The sequence below is a fragment of the Hypanus sabinus genome, chromosome 17 (genome assembly GCF_030144855.1).
Source record: "Hypanus sabinus isolate sHypSab1 chromosome 17, sHypSab1.hap1, whole genome shotgun sequence".
Taxonomy (NCBI): Eukaryota; Metazoa; Chordata; class Chondrichthyes; order Myliobatiformes; family Dasyatidae; genus Hypanus; species Hypanus sabinus.
Window position 1 is genome coordinate 23,530,987 of NC_082722.1, and position 22,731 is coordinate 23,553,717.

Sequence of the window (22,731 nt, forward strand, 5' to 3'; positions counted from 1 at the left end):
TTAATATCAAAGGATGTATACAATATACAATCTGAAATTCTTGCTCTTTGCAGACATCCAGGAAAACAGGTGTTCCCCAAAGAATGAGTGACAGTAAAAACATTAGATCCCCAAAGCCACCCCCATGCACAAGCAATAGCCTTCTCCCTCTCCCACAATCCAGCAATAAAATGCATCACCACCTTTTACCCAACAAGCAAGCAATAGCAAAACCCCAAGAAAGACCGTGATCTGCAGTGTAACAAAAGCTAATCATTCACCTGACAATTCAACATACTACAGGCTCTCATACTCTCTCATCAAGAGGGGAGACCAAACCCTGCTGATTTGTGGTGTTAAAAGGCTGCCATGTCACTTTTTTTTCTTGAATTCTCTGACTCGAGAATCAGCAACAAACTCTTCCCTCACCAACGAGAAAGAAAGAGCAGATGTTTACCGAGTATCCGCTGTTCCTGATTATACAGCAACTTCCCCTATAAACCTACCTTCATCTCTGCACATTTGGGTTGTAAGTACCTTGCTTAAATGCTTGAAATTACATTGTAAATTGTTAATTCTGTTTAATGTAATTATTTTGTACCAAATTTCAAAAATCAGTTCTACTTTCTATGTTAAGTGCATTTGTATAAAATTGGAAGCATCTCTTTTGCAAAGCAGATAACACCAAATCAAAGTTGTATACCAAAGGTGTAAAATTAAACTTTATTATAATGAGCTGACTACGTTTGTTCCTTTGTAATGTAAAATTTTAATCAAATGTGAATAAACTTTGTATATAAATCCTGATTACCTGAAAATGTATATTTAATTGAGTTTCGCTGCCTACAATTAAGTTAATAACAGTTGGAAATCATCACTTTTGTAACATTTCCTAAGATTTTATATCAAAATGACACATTTGTTTTGTAACCGCAAACACGAGGAAATCTGCAGATGCTGGAAATTCAAGCAACACACTCAAAATGCTGGTGGAACGCAGCAGGCCAGGCAGCATCTATAGGAAGAAGTACAGTCGACATTTTGCGTCGAGACCCTTCATTGGGACTAACAGAAAAAAGAGATAGTAAGAGATTTGAAAATGGAAGGGGGAGGGAGACCCGAAATGATAGGAGAAGACAGGAGGGGGTGGGATGAAGCTAAGAGCTGGAATGTTGATTGACAAAAGGGATGCAAGGCTGGAGAAGGGGGAGTATCATAGGACACAAGGCCTTGGATGAAAGAAAGGTGGGGGGGGGGAGAACCAGGTTGAGGAAGATGGAGAACGGGCAGAGTTATTGTGAGAGAGGAAAAAAAATAAAAATTAGGGATGGGATAAGAAGGAGAGGAAGGGCATTAACAAAAGTTAGAGAAATCAATGTTCATGCCATCAGGTTGGAGGCTACCCAGACGGAACATAAGGTGGTTTTCCTCCAACCTGAGTGTGGCTTCATCTCGACAGTAGAGGAGGCCATGGATTGACATATCGGAATGGGAATGAGATATAGAGTTAAAATGTGTGGCCACTGTGAGATCCTGCTTCCTCTGGCGGACAGAGCGTAGGTGTTCAGCGAAGCTGTCTCCCAGTCTGCGTCGGGTCTCACCAATATATAAAAGGCCACACCAGGAGCACCAGGCGCAGTATATTTGTAAGTTCTGTTATCTTAGTAAATACTTAATGCTTATCAAGTTGAAAATATATTTGCAGAATAATGCTTCAGAAGTGGAAAAGTTTTTTCACTAGTCTGTCAGAGGTGGGAGGTTTGGGGGGGTGAGATATATCACTCACAACATGGTAATACAGAGCTGAAAGGAAATAGTTGCTTAAGTATCCATTTCATTAGAAATATTACAGTATCTCTATTTATCTGACTCTTGATCATGAAACTCTAAAGCCATGTGTATTAAATATACAGAATAAATTATCCATGACTTCATCAGGCTTAAAATAAAAACAGGTTATGGAGTTTTGACTTCACTTTGTTGCTATGTAATTCAGCTTAGTTCAGTGCCAGTTTCCTATGTTATATGTTTGCTTATAACAGTACCTGGAAATTATTAGACATTAAAATTTAAATTGATTCCTTCCGTCATTACACATTTTAAAATTATGATTTCTTGTATCCTATTTCTCCTAAAGAAACACATGAAATGCAGTTCTATTTATGCCCAATGAGAACTGCAGTGTGTTAACTTCTTATGAGAAGTAGTCATATTAGAACACTCACAAAATGCTGGAGGAACTCAACAGGTCAGGGAATCTATGGAGAGGAGAGGAATAAACAACTGATGTTTCAGGCTGAGACCCTTCATCAGGATTCTAATAATTATTCTTGGAACACCCATTATCGTTTAATGGAGTTCATAGTCTATCTTCTGCCACTTGACTAAATGGCCAATTGTATTAAATATTTAATTGGAGAACTTGGCATGACTGTCAACTTCCTGTTGACAGACCATTACTTAATTCAATGTGGTACTTGGAGGGTGAAACCAATACATCAGCATGTTGTGTGATGACATCTTGCTGTTCTATGGAATAGACTGAGTCCACATGAATGGACACAGTATAGTTATCTGTAGAAAATGCAGGCATGTATATGATATTGAAATCTTGGCTCCTGCCATCCTGCAGCCAGTCATTCTGTGCAAGGGTAACTTGCTCCTTAAGAAAAATCAAATGTGCTTCATTCTGAGAGATGTGAAACTCAGTTTACAATTTGATCTCTTCAGATCAAAAAGAGCTCCCCAAAATGGAATATTGACTGATGGCAATAGGTACTTCATTGGATGAACAATAATTTGGGGCCAACCAAAGTAGTATTTTGGGAAGGGCATCTTCCACTTTGCTGAAATCCATGGGTGCTTTGCACCTCTCAAACCAAAGAGTACTATTCCATCTGGTTGTAGTTTTGTTTTCATGATCATATTTACCTCTGCCTCACTAAACAAATTTTGCTTGGCATTATTTAATCAACGATTCATTTGGTTGCCTCCGAATATTTCCTGAGGCTGGTCGGTTATTCTACCGTGTATTATGTAAATTGCTTCCATTTTAAAAAGTTTAAACTTTGGCCTCTCTTTACTGGTTTTCCAGGTCAAGTTGTGTGAGTAGATTTTTTTTAAAAATTGGAATGAACAAAAATTTTTGCTGACCTTTGTAATAAACTTATTTCCATTCTGCTGACCTTTGTAATAAACCTTTTTCCGGTTACTATGCCTGGGGTACTGGTCCACTTAATTTACTAGCACCATTACGTGCCTGTTCCTGTCTGCTGTAGGTTTCTCACATATAAAAGAACTGCAGTAAAGCTTCAGCTATCATTATTTCCTCAAGCTGTCACATAGTCGGACCCTATTCAATGGCAGATCCCGTAAGCTCTGTGAAGTCTCCCAGCTCAGAAACTGAAGCTATTTCCCATGGCAGGTTCACCATCAGTACTCTGATTGGCAACGAAGAGGACAACATGAGCATCTGCCGCCAGCCTGAGCTCACTGACAGCAGCTTCATTTCCTCCAATAACCTGACTCAAAACAGCAATTTTTACTTGAGGACTTTTGGCTACAACACTCTGGATGTTGTGCCCTGTTGCGAATATTATGCCAACACACAGACTGCAGGAGAGGAGAGGAGAAACAGACCGACCCTAGCAGATCTGCGCTGTTACGTGATGGTAAGAGGGTCCACACCCAGTCCATAATGACTTGTGCTCTTCCTTCAATTCACCTGTACATAATAAATACCATTTTGTTTGGACCTGATTCTAATCAGTGTAGATTCACACACCACAGGATGTATCTTCAATACGCTCTGTTTCTTAAAGTTCATTTGAATTTACCTCAAATTTTAAAATTCATCAAGTTCAGATGAAAGATTTCTTTCAAATACTGCACACCCTACTCGGTTTTTTAAAACATTGCACATGAGCTCAAAGCATATGTTTTTAATAATGCACCTTTTTAAATTTGTTAATTCTTTTTCCCCCTTAAAGAGTCTTCGGGCAACCCTAATTTCAACCATTTTTAAAAATACATAGTTGTATAAAGTCTCGCTGTTTCAGTCTAATGTTAGTCTTCTAAACATTAGACTCAGATCCGCAGGTCTATTTCAGCCTGTTGAAATGTTCCATTTCTAAAGGTACCTGAGTTTTACAGATCAAATTTTCTAGTCTTACCTGGCCATCTCAGGGTTTAGGGACACTAACTTTCAGCTACTATCCTGTGATGGTGCTGTTTAAAATATAGTTCAGAATGCTCTTTAATCTGTATTGACAAAAGTTGAGAAGAGATGCAGAACAACTTGTGTTTAGGGACTATCATTTAATTAGTAAATTGTTATTCTGAAATGTGCAATGTTGTTATTGAAGATAAAATTGAGCAAAATAAAGCAAAATTGAGACTGAGCAAGGGAAAAAAATTGTCTTTGACATATTAGGGCATAGGATGAAGAACAAATCTGGATCTTAAAGAGAAATTCAGAAACTTCCAGCTGGCAGTGGCATCTACATCAGACTTCGAGGCGAGTGGTACCAGATTCAAATTCAGCTGGCTCCTTGCATGCTTTCCATCGTGCTGGGTTGAGTGTCCAGCTAGCAATCCGGCCTCATTTAAAAAAAGACAAATGCTGAAGAAACAACTTTGCCGCCCAATGCACCACAAGGGGTGGAGAGGAGCTATAAGCTGAATTTGATCAATTCAATTCTGACCTCTGTCTATGCAGTCTGCATGTACTCCTAGTGACTCCATGGGTTTAAAGTGGGTGTTTATTTCCTCCCACATCCCCAAGGCCTGCAGCTTGGTAGGTTAACTGGCTACTTGAAATTCTCATATTATGTATATGAGTGGCCAAGCTTTGCCGAGTGGGTGAAATCTGGCAAGAGTGAAAGAGTGTAGAATAAGTGTACACAGGTGATTGATACTCAGCATGGTGAAAGGCCTGTTGTATGGAGTGTGACCCATTGCTGCTTCAGCTTTGTCAATTGTGCAGTTGTGAGAATTCCATTTAAGCATAAAAAATTAAAATGAGGTGTGCTGGTAGGTGAAGAATGATATTGGGTGAATCACTCCAAACAGAGTAAATAGCAAGCCATTGTTTTTTTAAATTGTTTTTGGCATAAAAGCAAAGCTGTAGTCAGCAGCCCATGAGTTCATGGAGGCTCTGGGTATGTTTGGATCTGACAATCTCATATGCAAGGAAATAGTTAACAAGCTACAGAGATGGAGCTGAGGCCAATCTTGAATGAATTTATGAATTATTTAATGGATTAATAATACCCCCCTACCCAGAAGGAGCTAGTTGAGGTGGGCATAACCTTGTGTCATCTTATGATTGTAACTGAACAATGTGTTGTTCTAAATAAGATACAGCTTTATTTGGAGCAATGAAGTTGTCCAAAATGGATCAAAGTAAGAACACAAAATGTATATGGTAGATTCAGAAGCAGCAGGCTTATATTTTAGATAATACTCTGATCAGTGTTTCCCGATGGTAGTTCACATTTTGAATCTTTGCATTTTTTTGTCTTAAGTGTGTATTAAGGATGGAATATAGTACAACCAGAATTCTGTGCTTGGAGCCCATGCATTGCATTACCAGATAAACATGGATTTCTAAATTAGTGCTGTGGTTCTTTTGCTTTCCAGGACACAGAGCAGGTTTCACCTCCCTTGCAGGAAAGTGAAACGAATGATGAACTTGGCAAAAGGGAGGGACGGGTGCTAAGCAATAAGGTTCTAGAGAAACCCGTCCGATTTGGTTGGATAAAAGGTGTAATGGTATGTACTCTTTCTTTCCAAAACCACTACTCTATATCACAGTACATGAGGGTATTATTTGCTATAATGATTTTTTTTTTCCTCCACAGTCAATTAGGTTCTAATATTTGCAAGCAACAGGTGGTAAAGTCATTCTGTGACAGCATAGCACATATTTGTACAATTTTCATGTGTTATAGTGAAACGATCAGTCCTTGCCTGGTTATGTTATCAGTTTTCCATTACAATCTGCGGTGACATGACAAACTGAAAGAAGATGAGCAATTTTTTTAACTGTATGTTCAAGGATTAATTTGATTGTTCATCAGTCCAAAATTGGCATTTTTTCTAGACATTCATGGAGAATATATTAATGCGCTTTAAGATTTTTTTTGCTTTTAGAGAGAGGAACAGATTTTGTCTTGGACTGCATCTGATAATGTGTCAGTAGTGGAATAATATCAGTTCAGGCTTCTCCATAGTTGTGAGAAGACTAACATTATGTATTCTTAGCAAATTCAGCCAACATTTTATACGTTCCAGGTATTAAAATTTTCTCTTAGTGTTGACAAGAAATCAGCAAATGCATTCTTCCAGTGTTGTTTCAGAAAATAGATGACAGCTCTCAATCCTCGTTTTTGAGCATCACTGTGATGTTGTCTGTGCTTTTTGGCAGTTAACTCAGCACATACAGTAGCATTCAGTTGCGGTCTGTTTATGTACTCTTTTACAAAGTCAAGCATTCTAGCAATGTAGATATCAAGTCTGAGAAATGGGGGAAGAAGCTTTACAGCAAAATCAGCCAAAAGACAAGTCATCGTTCAATAGCTGATACATGATAGGGTACAATTCACATGAATCAATCCTTAATCTGTATAATGGATGAATTTGTATCTAGTTGGATCATTATAGTACTATTTTTAACACAGTTTTCATAATGAACAAAGTGGTTAATGATCTTTGCAATCGTGTGGGTGATTTAAAATGTGGTTGCTGTAATTATGTTGAAGCTCGTAGCAGTTTGTGGGTGTTGGTACAGACATGGTTAAATGCAGAAACCTGGGAGTTGTGGTCATCCTGTGCAGCAGACTGCAGCATTATAACCCCTACTGCTTTGTCAAGAAATTTGATTATGTGCACATTATTCTTGCTGCAAAATTGACTGGAAAATATAACACTTTGTTAAATGGTGTTGCATGCTGTGCATATCTTAATTAATATACTAAAATAGCTATAACAAACAATTTGAGTGGAGTTTGCTTCAGTCAGTGAATTATTTTTAAAAAGTGTTTGAACTTTCTTTTGCGTGTACAACTTTCTACCATTATCTCATATGATGGGCTTTAAAGCTAACAAAGTTGGGCAAATTTAAAAGTCAGCTGGAGGTCCTCACTGATACTTTGTTTGGATCTGAACTAAATTGTTGCCTATCCAAATAATCTAAGAATTCCCCAATATTAATTATTCATTCAATTGGACAATACAGTTGATGCTAAATATTGCAGATCTCTTTTAACAGGCATCTGATTCAATTAAGGTTAGAAACTGGAAAATCTGTGCCAGAGAGACCAGTGATTTTTTTTGTGTCTGAGGTCAGTGTCAAACACACCAGTAACCAGAAAATCATATTGACGTTCATTTGTCAAACCTTCACATGAGAATTCTTAATATGTTTTACCATAAACTTGTATCTTAAATTGTTTTTTTCAGGCAAGACATTAGGGAGCAGTAATTCAATTGATAGCATCTGGTAACAACATATAATAGACTACATAGAGATTACATTTTGTACATCATAGTAATCTTAACCTTATTGACTGGAATATGGAAGTCTTTTTAAATGCATTTGCTATAATTATTATTGTTTTCCTACTTAGGTTCGATGTATGCTGAATATCTGGGGAGTTATTCTGTATTTACGGCTATCTTGGATTACTGCACAGGCTGGAATAGGCAAGTGAACATTTATGTTAAGAGATTCAGCGCCAACAGAGTCAACACTGGCCATTAAGTTTTAATTTTGCCATTGCTAAATTAATTCCCATTTTATTCTAATTTTCTCCTCAACTTCCCCCAGATTCTACCACTAACCTACACGCTGGGGACAAGTCTACCAGCTCTCATGTCTTTGGGGTGAAGATTAAGCCAGGGTCTCTGGTGCTGTGGGGCAGTGGGTCTACCAGCTCTGCCATTTTGCCAACATTGATTCAATTGAAGTGTTTACTTTTTAAAATAGAGAGGTGTTTGAATGATTATTTGAATCTCATTGATAAAGCATTAACATGCTTCAGTTTTGTTTACAATTTCCTTGTTTGCAAATATTTTCTTTTCCAATATTTTTATTAATTTACATATAAGAATAGAGTACAGTACAAGAAAAAAATATATATCAATACATTATGCTAAATTGCATATAAAGACTCCTTACCCTATATTCATACAGATTGATTAATTCATAACATTGAAATATAGTAATTTTATTATATTAAAAAAATCTAACCCACTACCAAGACTGAAGCTGATTAACAAGGGAAAAACGAAAAAAAAAATTAGTCATCATCTGTGCTTTAACAGCAAATCAAAGGTTTTGAAAATAATTCAGAAAAGGTCCCCACAATATCGAATCTTCTCTAAATTTAAACATGACATCACATCACGTAACCATTGGGTGTGAGTAGGAGAGGCGCATCTTTCCATTTAAGCAAGAGCATCCTTCTGGCCATGAGAGAAATAAAAGCCAAAGTGTGCAAGTCAGATAACTCCAAAATAATATCCTTTCCTCCAACAATACCAAATAAAACGGTCAAAGCATTAGGCTTAAAGTTTACTTTGAAAAGTATTGAGAAAGTTTGAAATACTTCTTTCCAATATCTTCCAAGACTCAGGCATGTCCAAAACATATGAATGAGTGAAGCTTCTCCATTATTACATTTATCACAATACGGAGATATATCTAAATAAAAACGAGACAATATTTTAACAATTAATTACTCCGCAGAGACTGTGATACGGGGATGACATTCTCGAGTGTTTCTCACACTAAAACAGAAAATACAGCTATGGAATAATGTTATATTGTGTCATGATGTGTACTGAATATTCTTATAAATGATTATTTCTTTTAAAATGTATTTTAAAATAGTTTCACTGGCTCCCTTGGGTGAGCGTGAATGTGGTGCATTATTCACAAAATGATCTTTGCTCCTTGCTGAGATGGTGACTTTGACCCTTTAATGCCTTGACACCAGCCGAAAATTAGTTGGGATCACCGCCCAACAAATCCATGATTTGCCTGTGTTTCATGAGGACAGGGCAGGACTGAACTCAGCTGGGATATGCCTGTGAACATTGAATGAGTTCTGCCTTAATGAGAATTAAAGTAGAGCCAGCTTTGTGAAATAAAGGATCAAGAATCAACTTTATTTGCCAGATATGAACACTCACTTTCGTAGTTATCAACTTGATACAACTTTGCAACATCCAAACTTGTAACAATGTCCGAATATCACCTCATATGATGTAATGTCATTGAGATGTCTTATTACATTAAAGTCAAGTCACCTTTATTGTCATTTTGACCATAACTACTATGTACAGTACATAGTAAAAATCAGACAACGTTTTTCAGGACCATGGTGTTACATGACACAGTACAAAAACTAGTCTGAGCTACGTAAAAAAACAACACAGAAAAATTAACAACTACGCAACTACACTAGACTGCAGACCTACCCAGGACTGCATAAAGTGCACAAAACAGTGCAGGCATTACAATAAATAATAAAAAGGACAATAGGGCAGTAAGGTGTCAGTCCAGGCTCTGGGTATTGAGGAGTCTGATAGCTTGGGGGAAGAAAATGGTTAATTATTGAAACTTGTTGATATTATGTGACCACAGTTTAATCTCATGTGTGAGGAACACATTTGTGGAAGGAATGGAAGCCTACATGTTGGTAGGATTTAAAGAGACGGTTAAGTATCAGAATTGGGAGATAAATTAATGAGGTCATCACTTCATTAGCAGCTAAACTAAATGTTAGGGAAAAATAAAGAGAAGCAAACAATGTTCAAGTGAGCACCCCAGCCGAGCGGCATTTGTGTTAAGTTTTCACTAAGTGTTGTCATCTGTACCACTCAATGATACCCTTATCCTGGACCAATATCATAACAGGTACCTCCTGTGCATAATAAAGTGGCCACTGAGTGTATGTCTGTGGACCTATGCAGCTGTAGCCCATCCACTTCAAGCTTCGACGTGTGTGTTCAGAGAAGCTCTTCTGCACCACACTGTCGAAAGGTGTGGTTATTTGAGTTGCTGTCGCTTTCCTGCCAGCTTGAACCAGTCTGGCCATTCTCTGACCTCTCTCATTAACAAGGCATTTTTAAATCACTTACTCGTAGATCACATTTTTTCCCCATTCCGATGTTTTGTCTGTGTAACAACTGAAGCTTTTGATAATATCTGCATGCTTTTATGTGTTTTGTCACTGTCAAGTGATTGGCTGATTAGATATTTGTGTTAACGAGCATGTGTGTGGCCACTGAATGTATTTCAAGCAAGCTAACATCAATTAAGCTATTTTGAAGCCCAGCTACAGGTATTTTGAAGCACTGAATATTTTCCGATTGTGATGTAAACACCAATAACATTGATTTTGTTTGCTTCCATTGCAGCTTTGACATGGTTAATCATCTTAATGTCTGTAGTTGTAACTAGCATCACAGGTTTATCCATATCAGCAATATCTACTAACGGCAAGGTCAAATCAGGTATACTTTGTTTACTTTGCATTGGTTACTGCAATCTCAGCTAGTAGAATTTATACTGCTCTTTTAAATTTAAAAGTCAATGTTGGTTAGTAAATGTGAATTGTTGAAGGGAAGAGTATGGACAGGTGATCTTCGATTGAGCTGGAAGTTCTGAAAGGTCTATAGTGGGTGTCAGCAGGACAGCATTGGAATAGTCAGGTCTGAAGTTGACAGCCTCGCGTATGAGGTTATTGCCATCAAAGGGGAGGGAAAACAGGTGCAATTCAATCATTACTGTGAGGGGGGTTATGGAGTTGGATTAAGGTTGAGCAGGATGCTGCTTCAGATTAAACCTTTCTATGATTAGCAGTTAAAGGGCCTTGGTTAATAGGAGAAAGAAGTGGATTTCATGAACCAAATTTTGGAGCTCTAATGTGAGGAGAATGGAGGATTGGGTTGCTGTGACTAGGTTTAATTTCATGTAAATGTTAATAGTCCAAATGGCCTTTCCTTTTTTAAAAGTTAGCATTCTTCACTATTTAAGATCTGAACCATAGGGAAGGGAAGCACTGAAGACAGGGACACTTGAGCATATTGCAAGGTCTACATAAATTAAAAGCCAAATTCTGACATAGTAGTAGAAATCACAGCCAGGAATCTTTCATTCCTGTGAAAATCATTTTTCATTCCTCTGCTCTTTGTTGCTATTTTTCAGGTGGAACGTATTTCCTCATCTCCAGGAGCCTTGGACCAGAGCTTGGAGGCCCTATTGGTCTCATTTTTGCTTTTGCAAATGCAGTGGCAGTTTCTATGCACACTGTAGGCTTTGCTGAAACTGTAAAAGACCTCCTTATTGTAAGTTAAGTTGCTTTAAACATATTCCCATTAGCTTGATGATCCCATTCAAGGCCATTCTCAAAATTAATGAGCACAGGACTGCCTTTACAGTGACTGAAACTACAGTGGGATCAGCACTTCTACTTCTCTGTTTTCCAGGGTGAAGCATTGTCCAGTTTGCAATGCACTCTAAATGCTGGAGAAAGTCACAGGTTCTTTATATCTGAGGACAGCAGAATTTATCTTATTCTCCTCATGCTTAGTTCAAAATAAATTAAGTATCCAAATATGTATACCATATGCAACTTTGAGATTTCATGCAGCCAGCCGAAGAAAACAAAGAAATAAAAGAGAATCCAAGAAAAACAAGACGAACATCTAATGTGCAAATGAGGACTAATCATGCAAATAATAAGAAAAATGTAAACCAGTAATACTGCGAATATGAGCTACAGAGTCCCCAAAGGTGACTCCACAGGCTGCGGAGTTTGTTTGGTGTTAGGCTACTGAACCCCAGCAGACCCGACTCCTGCACCCGAACCTGGCAGGACCCAAGACTCCTTCACCTTCTGCCTGGTAATAGTAGCAAGAAGCGAGGGAGGCGGGTGAAACACAGGCAGACAGAATGGGTTCAGATGGGAACTAAGCTGGCACAGAGCAATGGGGCTGAACCTTGGTTCATCTCCGCTCTCGGGTCTTTATACTTTAATTGGGCTTGATGCTTTAATTGGGGCTCTCCCTTCTGTTAGCGATAGCCAACATTCATCTGCCTGCAAGGTGCTGTAACTGCACTCCTGAGAGTCAAGCTCACAGAATCCTTCAGGAGACTGTAAAATCACTAGTTTGTTTAAATGGTATGGGGTGCTATTTCAAAACTTGTGTCACAGATGGTTCTGCTCATACCAAATCAAAAGATTATCCTTGTACCTCGTATCGACCAGGAGCTCGAATTAGCTTATTTTTGGTCACAAATTGAAACTGCATTTTTCACCAGGATTTGTTAATTAAAGACTGCTGCCCACACTTGGTGATACTTATATTGCACTTGAGGAAAGTTAGCGTAGTAATTGCAAAGGGGACAAATACTATTTTTAGTCGCACAATCGTGGTTTGTAATTTTTAGTAAATTGTTGACAGGATTTGGAATTTTCCTTTTGATCTGACATGATGCACAATGTTCTGTAGATTAGCTCCAAAGAATCCTACTTCACTATATTTTATATTTAGAAAGTGAGACAGTTAAATGTGAAACTAGTCGTGGAGGCTGATTACTTTTTCAAGATATGCCATCCATCAGTGTTTTAAATTTTTCTTGATCAGAAACTTTTGAAAACCATAGTAAAATGAAATGTGCAATGAGAAATTTTAAAAGCAATTTTTATTGCATACTTTAACCTCTAGCTTTATTTTTCTATAATTCTTTATTATTTATAATTGTTGAATGTTGTTTTGTTGTACCTTGTGCTAATGCACTACAGCAAAATCCTGTATACATTACCGATAAAGTTCATCCTGATCCTCCATCCTTTCTAAAAAAAAAATCTGATATCACCAAAAATGAACTTAAAAATATAGTGCAGTAAAAGGTAAAATTGTAACTTGCCTTATCCTGGCATTCTTCCTCACTGCCATAAAATCTTGTTGAAATAAGCGAACTCGTGGTCTGAATGCTAGGATGCTGCAGCAAGTTTATGCTCTGGAGTCTGTGCAGAATGCACTAAGTAGCATGGTTTGGCCTTCCACTTTTGGGTGCATGTATCTTCTGACATTTGCATGGGCAAATAGTCACTGTGAAACACTGGCAATTTTCAGGCTTCAGAGTTTCATTCCTTGCCAAAATAGAACTAGCAGAATTATGTATGGTACTCTTTTGCAGTTCTATACAGCTGACTTTGCCTCCAGAAGTCCCAGTAGTTCCAAATTGAAATCATATGTACTGAATTTATGCAATGCCTTTGTTGTTAACTGGGTAAGAAAATTATTCCACAGTATCTAAAATTACATTCTTAATGTTTCTATAATCTGAAACATAATTCCTTTATGTGGAACTCCCATTAATTTAGATTTATTTTTAACAGGAGCACAGTGCAACAATTGTGGATCCCACGAACGACATCCGGATTATTGGAGTCATAACAGTCACAGTGCTGCTCGGGATTTCACTGGCTGGGATGGAATGGGAAGCAAAGGTAAGGTCACAGAAACAAACTTTACACAAATAAATCCCAAATGCGCTCACGTAGAATCTGGCTAACATAGTTGTGATTTTCCGAAGCAAAATCTTAGATTTTGGAGAATTACCGGAGAATTGGAAAACTGCTAGTGTGTACGTTTACTCACAAAGGGAGATTTTTATAAAGTAGTTATCAGCCAACTAACCAAATATCTTTGGAAATGCAAGGAAAGCAAATGCTGGAATCTGGAGCAACAATTTGCTCAGGAGCTCAGGGTGAGTATCTGTGCATAGGGGATGCAGAATCAAAAAGGGTGGCAAATGCAGTACTCAGTGTCAATCTCAATGCATGGAGTATAAGAAATAAGGTGGATGATCTTGTTGCACTATTACACATCATCAGGTATGATATTGTGGCTATCAATGAATTGTGGCTGAAGGATAGTTGTACTTGGGAGCTGAATTTCCAAGGTTACATGTGGTATCTGAGGGATAGGAAGGTAGGCAGAGGGGGTGGTGTGGCTCAGCTGGTAAAGAATGGCATCAAATCAGTAGAAAGATGTAGCATAGGACTTGAAGATGTTGAATCCTTGTGCGTTGAGTTAAGAAACTACAAGGGTAAAAGGACCTAGATGGCAGTTACATACTGATATCCTAACAGTAGCTGGGATGTGGACCACAGGTTACAACAGGAAGTAAAGAAAAGTGTGCAAAGAGGGCAATGTTATGATAGTCATGGGAGAATTCAACGTGCAGGTTGATTAGGAAAATCAGGTTGGACATGGATCTCAAGAGTTAGATGGATTTTTGGAGCAGTTTGCCATTGAGCCTACTTGGGGATCAGCTGGATTGGGTGTTATGTAATGAACCGGAGGTGATTAGGGAGCTTAAGGTAAAAGAACCCTTAGGAAGCAATGATCACAATATGATTGAGTTCAGCTTGAAATTTGATAGGGAGAAAGTAAAGTCTGATGTAGCTGTATTTCAGTGGAGTGAAGGAAATTACAGTGGTATGAGAGAGGAGTTGGCCAAAGTAAATTGGAAGGAGATGCTGGCAGGGATGACAGCAGAGTAACAATGGTGTGAGCTTTTAGGAAAAATGAGGAATGTGCAGGATAGATGTATTCCAAAAAGGAAGAAGTTCTCAGATGGCAAAATAATGCGACTGTGGCTGACAAGGGAAATCAAAGCTAATGTAAAAACAAAAGAGAGGGCATATAACAAAGCAAAATTTATTGATAAATAGAGGATTGAGAAGCTTTTAAAATGCTATAGAGAGTAACTAAGCATCATTAGGAGAGAAAGATGAAATATCAAAGCAAGGTAGCAAACAATATCAAAGTGGATAGTAAAAGCTTTTTCAATATGTAAAAAACAAGAAATGAGAGTGGATTAGGACCACTAGAAAATGAGGCCCGAGAAATAATAACAGGACAAGGAGATGGCAGATGAACTAAATGAGTATCTTGCATCAGTCTTCACAGTGGAAGACACTAGCAGTGTGCTAGATATTGAAGGGTGTGAGGGAAGAGAAGTTGGTGCAGTTACTATTACAAGGGAGAAGGTGCTCAAAAAGCTGAAAGACCTAAGGGTAGATAAGTCACATGGACCAGAGGTAGCGGCAGAGATTGTGGAGGCATTAGTAACGATCTTACAAAAATCATTGCCAAAAGACTGGAAGATTGCAAATGTCGCTCTCCTCTTTAAGAAAGAAGGAAGGCAGCAGAAAGAAATTATAGATAGTTAGCTTGACCTCAGTGGTTGGGAAAATGTTGGAAACAATTGTTAAGGATGAGGTTATGGAGTATTTGGTGAGAACGCATGGTTTCCTTAAGGGAAGATCTTACCTGATGAACCAGTTGGAATTCTTCGAGGAGATTACAAGTAGGATAGATAAAATGGATGCAGTGGATGTTGTATATTTGGACTTTCAGAAAGCCTTTGACAAGGTGCCACACATAAGGCTGCTTACTAAGTTAAGAACCCGTGGAATTACAGAAAAGATGGGTAGAGCATTGGCTGATTGATAGGAGGCAGCGAGTGGGAATAAAAGGATCCTTTTCTGGTTGGCTGCTAGTGACTTAGTGGTGTTCTTCAGGGCTTGGTATTGAGACCACTTTTTATGCTATATATCAATGATTTAGATGATGGAATAGATGGCTTTGGTGCCAAGTTGCAGATGATCCGAAGATTGGTGGAGGGACAGGTAGTGTTGAGGAAACAGGTAGGCTGCAGAAGGACTTAGACAGATTAGGAGAATGAGGAAGAAAGTGGCAAATGAAATACAATGTTGGAAAATGCATGGTCATGCACTTCGGTAGTAGAAATAAATGTGCAGACTATTTTCTAAACTGGGAAAAAATCCAAAAATCTAGGATGTAAAGGGAATTGGCAGTCATTGTGCAGAACACCCTAAAAGTTAACTTGCAGGTTGAGTCGGTGGTGAGGAAGACAAATGCAATGTTAGCATTCATTAATTCATTCATTCAATGTTAGCGGTTTAGAATACAAGAGCAGGGATGTGATGCTGATGCTTTATAAGGCACTGGTGAGGCCTCACCTTGAGTATTGTGAACAGTTTTGGGCTCTTTGTCTAAGAAAAGATGTGCTGGCATTGGGGTAGGTTCAGAGGAGGTTCAGAAGGATGATTCTGGGAATAAAGGGGTTATCATATGAGGAACATTTGATAGCTCTGAGTCAGTACTCACTGGAATTTAGAAGGATGAGGGAGGGATGTCATTGAAAAGCCTAGACAGAGTAGATGTGAAAAGGATGTTCCCCATAGTGGTGGAGTCTAGGACAAGAGGGTACAGGTTCAGGATAGAGGGGCATCCACTTAAAACAGATGCAGAGAAATTTCTTTAACCAGTGGCTAGTGAATTTGTGGAATTTATTGCCACAGGTGGCTATGGAGGCCTAGTCATTGGGTATTTAAGGCAGAGCTTGACAGGTTCTTGACTGGACTCAGCATCAAAGTGTATGGGGAGGCCGTGGATTGAAGCTGAGGAAGGAATAAAGGATCAATCAAAGAATAAAGGCAGAGCAGACTCGATGGGCCAAATGGCCTAATTCTGCTCCTATTTCTTATGGTCTTATGGAGTATCTGAGGGAGAAAGAAATTGTTTATGTTTGGGTTGAAACCCTTGAATCAGAACAAAGAGATCCTGATGCAGGGTATCGAGCTGAAGCATCAATAGTTCCCTTACTTCCACAAATGCTGCTCAGCATGAGTTCTTGAGTTCTTCCAGCAGATTGTTTGTTGAGCCTAGTACCTACTATGGAGAAAATATTCAAATCAATTGTTAAGCAAATAATTTCAGCACAAGTAGGGGAAAAACACACTAGTGAATTAAGTAGAGTGGTCTTGGCTTCCTGAGGGAGAAATCATACCTGACAAATGTATTTGAGTTTTTGGAGAAGTTTCAACCAGAGTGGACAGAGGGGAACATTTAGTCTTCCAGAAGCCATTCAATGAGATATCTCACAAAAGATTGTCATAGTTTGGAACCTGTGCTATTGGATATGAGCATGGATGGAGGTAAGAAGTAGCTAGTGGGAAAAAAGAATCATTTTCAGGATGACGAACAATAACTAGTGTGGTTCTAGGGGGATCAGTGGTGGGGTCAAAGCTGTTTAGAATATACATATTGCACACAGGAAGGAACTAAAAAGAGCCAAATATGCAGACAACAGAAATAAGTGCAAAAGGGAGCTGCACAGATGAGACCCAGTTCTCAGAGAGATGTTGATACATCAGCAGGCAAAATAACCGGTGAATAGAATGTGGGAAAAAATGTGAAATTGTTAATTATGGAAGAATAAAGGACCATGTTTAATTGAAGAACTGCAAAAAGCTGCAGCATAAAGAGATTAGTGGCTCATTGTGCACAACGGACGGAAAAGCAATACATGAGTGCAACAGGCAGGAAGGAGAGTTGTCTTTTAGTTCAAGAGGATTGGAATGTAAAAGTAGAGAAGCTTCTAACTGCAACTATACAATTGTGAGACACATCTAGGGCACCTCAAACAATTCCCCTTATTTGAGGAAAAAATTGGAAGTAATTCAGGGAAGAACCTGGGAATTGAAGTTTTAGACTACCCTGAGAAAGAGACTGTGACAATCTATTTCATCTGTGCCCTTTATGGCAGTATAAACCTCTCTAAGGTCCCTTAGAGAAGCAGCCCCTGCCTATCGAGTCTCTCCTTGCAACTCAAATGTTATTTTAAAAGTACTTCTATTCAGGTTGCTAGATAGAACTTCATGCTGAAGCAATAAATTTCATCCAGGGAGGGAAAGCAAGGGATAACGTAGCAAGGTTTGATGGTTCCATATAATGGCCTTTTTTTAGCTTTTAAGTAACAGAATGAGGATTGGGCATTTAACAGCCATCACCAAATGAAAGGGGTATTTATTTTGTCAAAACCCAATGATCTGTGTACTGACAAATGGTGGTGAGCAGTGTGCTGCAAAAGGAATATGAGTGAACAGGAGCAAAATTAAATCACACCTTGTTTTCTTTATTACATGGCAAACCCTCCTCTATTTTCCCTCCTGACAGGCACAAGTTGGCTTCTTCTTCGTGATCCTCGTGTCCCTTGCAAATTATATTGTGGGGACAATTATCCCACCGTCGATGGAGAAACAGGCCAAAGGCTACTTCAGTTATCGAGGTTCGTAAGATGAGGTGGCTTATTTTTAAACTATGTTTTATGATTGCAAAATCACAGTCAATTATTTCCTCTGAATTTAAGTGTGGCCAACTTATTGAGCAGCCTCTTAACATGATACATTAGTACTTGATGTAATCTGTAGCTCTAGACCTCCCATCTGCTCATTATCTTTCATTGTATATGGTGTTTAGGGTCATAGTTGCAGAACACTACAGCACAGAAACAGGCCCTTTGGTCCATTTAGTCCGTGCTGAACTGTTAATCTGCCTAATCCCATCAACCTACACCCAGACCATAGCTCCTCATACCCATTATGTACCTATCCAAATTCCTCTTGAATGTTGAAATAGAAGCACTTGTGCAGGCAGCTCATTCCACACTCTCACCACCCTCTGAGTGAAGAAGTCCCCCCTTGTGTTTCTCTTAAACAATTCACCTTTCACCCTTAACCCATAACCTCTAGTTCTGCTCTCATCCAAATTCAGTGGAAAAAGCCTGCCAACATAAATCATATCTATACCCCTCATAATTTTGTATATGGTCCATCTATGAAATTTCCACTCATTCTCCTTGACTACTGTGAATTAATATTTTTGACAATGTTCATTGTTTATGTTTATAGTGCAAATTGTGGAATATACTCAAGTACAGCAAAATTAAATGAACCCTTACTTCAATTAAGTTAATGCCTTCAGGAGAGCACAGGGAAATGTAATTTGAGATGCATGGCACAGACAACTTTAAGAGTTTAGGATTCAGTTTTCCAGTTTAGCACAAGAGTGCTTTGATGAATTTGTAGTTTTAAATGTATTCTTCTCTGTTCACTGAGTGCAGTGGGTAAAATGAGTGATTTCAGATTGAAGCTTCCTTCCTCAGTGTCAGCAGCCCAGTTTTGATCCTGACCTCAGTGTTGTATGTGCAGAGTTAGCACATTCTCCCCCATGGTCCCGTGAATTCCTTCAGGGGTACTCTGATTTCCATGCACGTGCCACATATTTGCTGATGGTAAATTGCCCTGGTGTAGGTATTTGGCAATCAAGAGCAGATGAAGGACACGCAAGAGAGAAGATGTAAGGATAAATAGAAATAGGAGGGACGGGTGGACTGCTTTGCTGAGAGAGAGCACAAAGAGGGCATAAGTAAGCTTGTTATTTGGATGGTTCTGCTGCTAAAATCCACTCTTTTAATAGCCTATTGCTCCCATCTTGGTAACTTCAAACAATTGCAAGCAATTTTGCAGTTTCTTAGAGTTTTACAATTGGTAGCAGTATCCAGTATAACATTCATCAGAAAAGAAAATGAATTTGATTTTCCATTAAGAGATGTGGCAAATGAATTGGTTCAACCCTCGGTGCTGATTTTGCTTTGCAGGTGATATTTTTGTCCAAAACTTTTTGCCCAACTGGCGAGGTAAGGATGCGTCATTCTTTGGCATGTTTTCCATTTTCTTCCCCTCTGCGACTGGGATCCTGGCAGGTGCAAACATCTCCGGTGACTTGAAGGTAATTCAAAATGTAATGGCTTAATACAGAGGAATGGTTTCCTCAAGTCTCAATGATGTGCAGTTGATGTGAACATGATGCTCCCTTTTGTAATTTTTGTAAAGCTCATTTTCTTGATTTTTATCTGGAGGATACACCAGTGGCCTAGAGGGAAATTCTGGTTTTATGTTCTTCATGTTGTATTGGTAGCATTTTATAACAACTATGTGTTTGCTTTAAGATTTTGTGCATTGACTTTTGACCATTCATATTTGTTTGTGTAAATGTAGAGTTCACCAATGAGTTACTAATTCAGGAGTTGTGAGCAAAAAATAATGAAAAATATGGACACTATTGAATGTTATCAATATGCAGATATTTTAATTGTCATTACCAATTTAGTTGTGATTTATTATGAGAGCAGGAATTTAATGCTTAGCCCAAAGTTTTTTTTCTTAAATTAAGGAAAAGCAAAATGCCTAGTTTGGTCAAATAATAATAATGACTGAAACACACCCCTGAACTGAGCCAAATATCAATCCACTTAAGTCCCTTTTTGAAAAGTAAACACGAGGAAATCTGCAGATGCTGGAAATTCAAACAACACACACAAAATGCTGGTGGAACACAGCAGGCCGGGCAGCATCTATAGGGAGAAGCACTGTCGATGTTTCGGGCTGAGACCCTTCATCAGGACTAACTGAAAGAAAAGATAATAGGAGATTTGAAAGGGGGAGGGAGAGGGGAAATCACATTCTACACAGACTTAAAGTATGCCTGTGTAGAATGAATATAATCAATTGAGAAAGCAACACAAGACAGGATGAATTGAGCTAAACAAAGCTGGACCTGCTTAAAGAGACAACAGTCTTTTCAAGTGTGATAGAACCAACCTGCAAATGATTTTTCAGACTACATTATTTCATTTGAATGCACTCACCAAAACTTGAAGCCAAGTTGAAGGCCAATTGTGAAACTGTCATAACTTGAGACCTGATCTGACCTTGAACCAACCAGCAGTTCAAATACATTCAGGTCATTTTCGAAATGCAAGAAGGTGAATTCAATTCCTTGATACCTATTGGAACCCAAGTCAATCAAATACAACCAGGTTGTGTGGGTTTAATTCTTGAAAGCAGAAAATATTTCATAGCAGTTTTGAGCAATTAGTTAAGCAACCATGGTTGCTGGTTAATATTATCTAATGTTCTTATTTCAAATGCAGTACTCCATCAGTCTCCAAATGTGTTCTATCTGTTAACCAAATTTGTCTTTCATCTGCACAAATTCCTTAAACCCATTTTCAGTGCCATTTGTCTAAATCAGGAGTAGTAACAATAATTTATGAGACACTCAAACTCCACTCTTAATATTGCTATCTATACATGGTACTAATCTGTAGGAAATTTTTAATTGAATTATGATTAACAATTCAAAGTGAATGCTTAAAATGTATAATATATGTTCTTTCTGAGCAATCTTTAAATGTGGACAAAAATGGAATTTGAAAGATAAATACTGGGTTATTGGTGATACAGAAATGTCAATGGTGGGTTCTGCCTTATAGTCATTTGTCTCCCAATGTGTCACTTAGCCTTATTCCCGTTGCACTTCACTCATAGGATCCTGCTGTAGCCATCCCCAAGGGAACCTTGTTTGCCATTTTTTGGACAGCACTTTCCTACCTTATAATTTCTATCACTATTGGTAAGTTTTATAGGGCAGTTTTTATTTACTGTTATCACATTGCTATGCAGTGCCTAAGCTTGCTTTTGCTATTAAAATATATGCTATTTACTCTCCTTAATTAAAAGCTGATTAGTACAAATGATCCAGTCCCATTTTTTCTTATTGTTTGACTTAATTATTGATCACTAATTATTAACTTAATTAAGATAAGTGTGAGTTGGTTCATTTTGGTAGTTAAATATGATGACAGAGTATAGCATTAATGGTAAGACTCTTGACAGTGTGGAGGATCAGAGGGATCTTGGGGTCCGAGTCCACAGGACACTCAAAGCTGCTGCGCAGGTTGACTCTCTGGTTAAGAGGGCGTACAGTGCATTGGACTTCATCAATTGTGGGATTGAGTTTAAGAGCCGAGAGGTAATGTTGCAGCTATATAGGATCCTGGTCAGATGTCACTTGGAGTACTGTGCTCGGTTCTGGTCGCCTCACGAAAGAAAGGATGTGGAAACCATAGAAAGGGTGCAGAGGAGATTTACAAGGATGTTGCCTGGATTGGGGAACATGTCTAATGAGGATAGGTTGAGTGAACTTGGCCTTTTCTCCTTGGAGTGACGGAGGGTGAGAGATGAATGATAGGGGTGTATAAGATGATGAGAGGCATTGATTGTGTGGATAGTCAGAGGCTATTACAAATGTTCTCCCTCATGACAATAAGATAAATGAATAATTCATTTGTTTTAGCTGAGGCATAATATTGACAGGACAGTGGGAGTGAATACAAATAGTGCAGAAGAAAATATTTTCCATCTGAATGCAGAGATGACACTTCACTTTAGTCAAAGTTGGCACCTTCAACATTCAGATTACACTTGAGTGTTCTTGACATGATGAACAAGTACCTCTTTAGTAACTGAATCAGAGAATTCAGTGAGGTCAATCATGGCCATGTACAGTGGTTGATGCTAAACCCTGCATTTTTCTTGTTCTGTTGTTCGAGTGGCTTTCCCGTTCCACAGCATATCCTCATCTTTCCAGCTAAGGACAATGCAGTTTTGAATTTGATTGAAGTTCCTTGCTGCCAAAATATAGAACTTCCACCGGAATGCAGTGGGATCCTTGTTCATTGATTATCCGTTGCCGTATGGTCTTTTTAAACTGAACAGGAAAGGCTGTTGTGGGATGAAATCGTGGACACTTCTGTTTCATACAATGAATGCTGTCTGCCGTACTGTCCTTGAGTTCACCTCTGTTCTTGGCTCTTAGCAGAGTGGGCTCAGTGGCGTTTGGGTCATTGATAACTTTTGACAGCACTTGAGGTATCAACCTGTGTCGTGGCTATCACTGTTTCTGCACTGCCTCTTTCCACACACAGTGTGTTCTTTAGGTCATGGGTTATGTATG

At 38.5% G+C, this 22,731-nt stretch overlaps 1 protein-coding gene across 5 annotated transcripts in view; it reads left to right on the forward strand.

Moving 5' to 3' along the window:
- Window positions 1–2,454: 2,454 nt before the first annotated feature.
- slc12a3 (solute carrier family 12 member 3) overlaps window positions 2,455–22,731 on the forward strand; it is a 65,194-nt gene continuing 44,917 nt past the window's right edge. For 2 of the 5 annotated variants that reach the window (XM_059992675.1, XM_059992677.1), the window contains exons 1-9: window positions 2,455–3,650; window positions 5,620–5,751; window positions 7,608–7,683; window positions 10,405–10,500; window positions 11,195–11,334; window positions 13,395–13,505; window positions 18,049–18,160; window positions 19,532–19,662; window positions 21,264–21,348. In XM_059992675.1, coding sequence (XP_059848658.1) covers window positions 3,339–3,650; window positions 5,620–5,751; window positions 7,608–7,683; window positions 10,405–10,500; window positions 11,195–11,334; window positions 13,395–13,505; window positions 18,049–18,160; window positions 19,532–19,662; window positions 21,264–21,348 — 1,195 coding nt within the window. In that variant the 5' untranslated portion in view covers window positions 2,455–3,338. The remainder of the gene's footprint in view (window positions 3,651–5,619; window positions 5,752–7,607; window positions 7,684–10,404; window positions 10,501–11,194; window positions 11,335–13,394; window positions 13,506–18,048; window positions 18,161–19,531; window positions 19,663–21,263; window positions 21,349–22,731) is intronic. The other 3 variants (XM_059992674.1, XM_059992673.1, XM_059992676.1) reach the window with 3 other exon arrangements.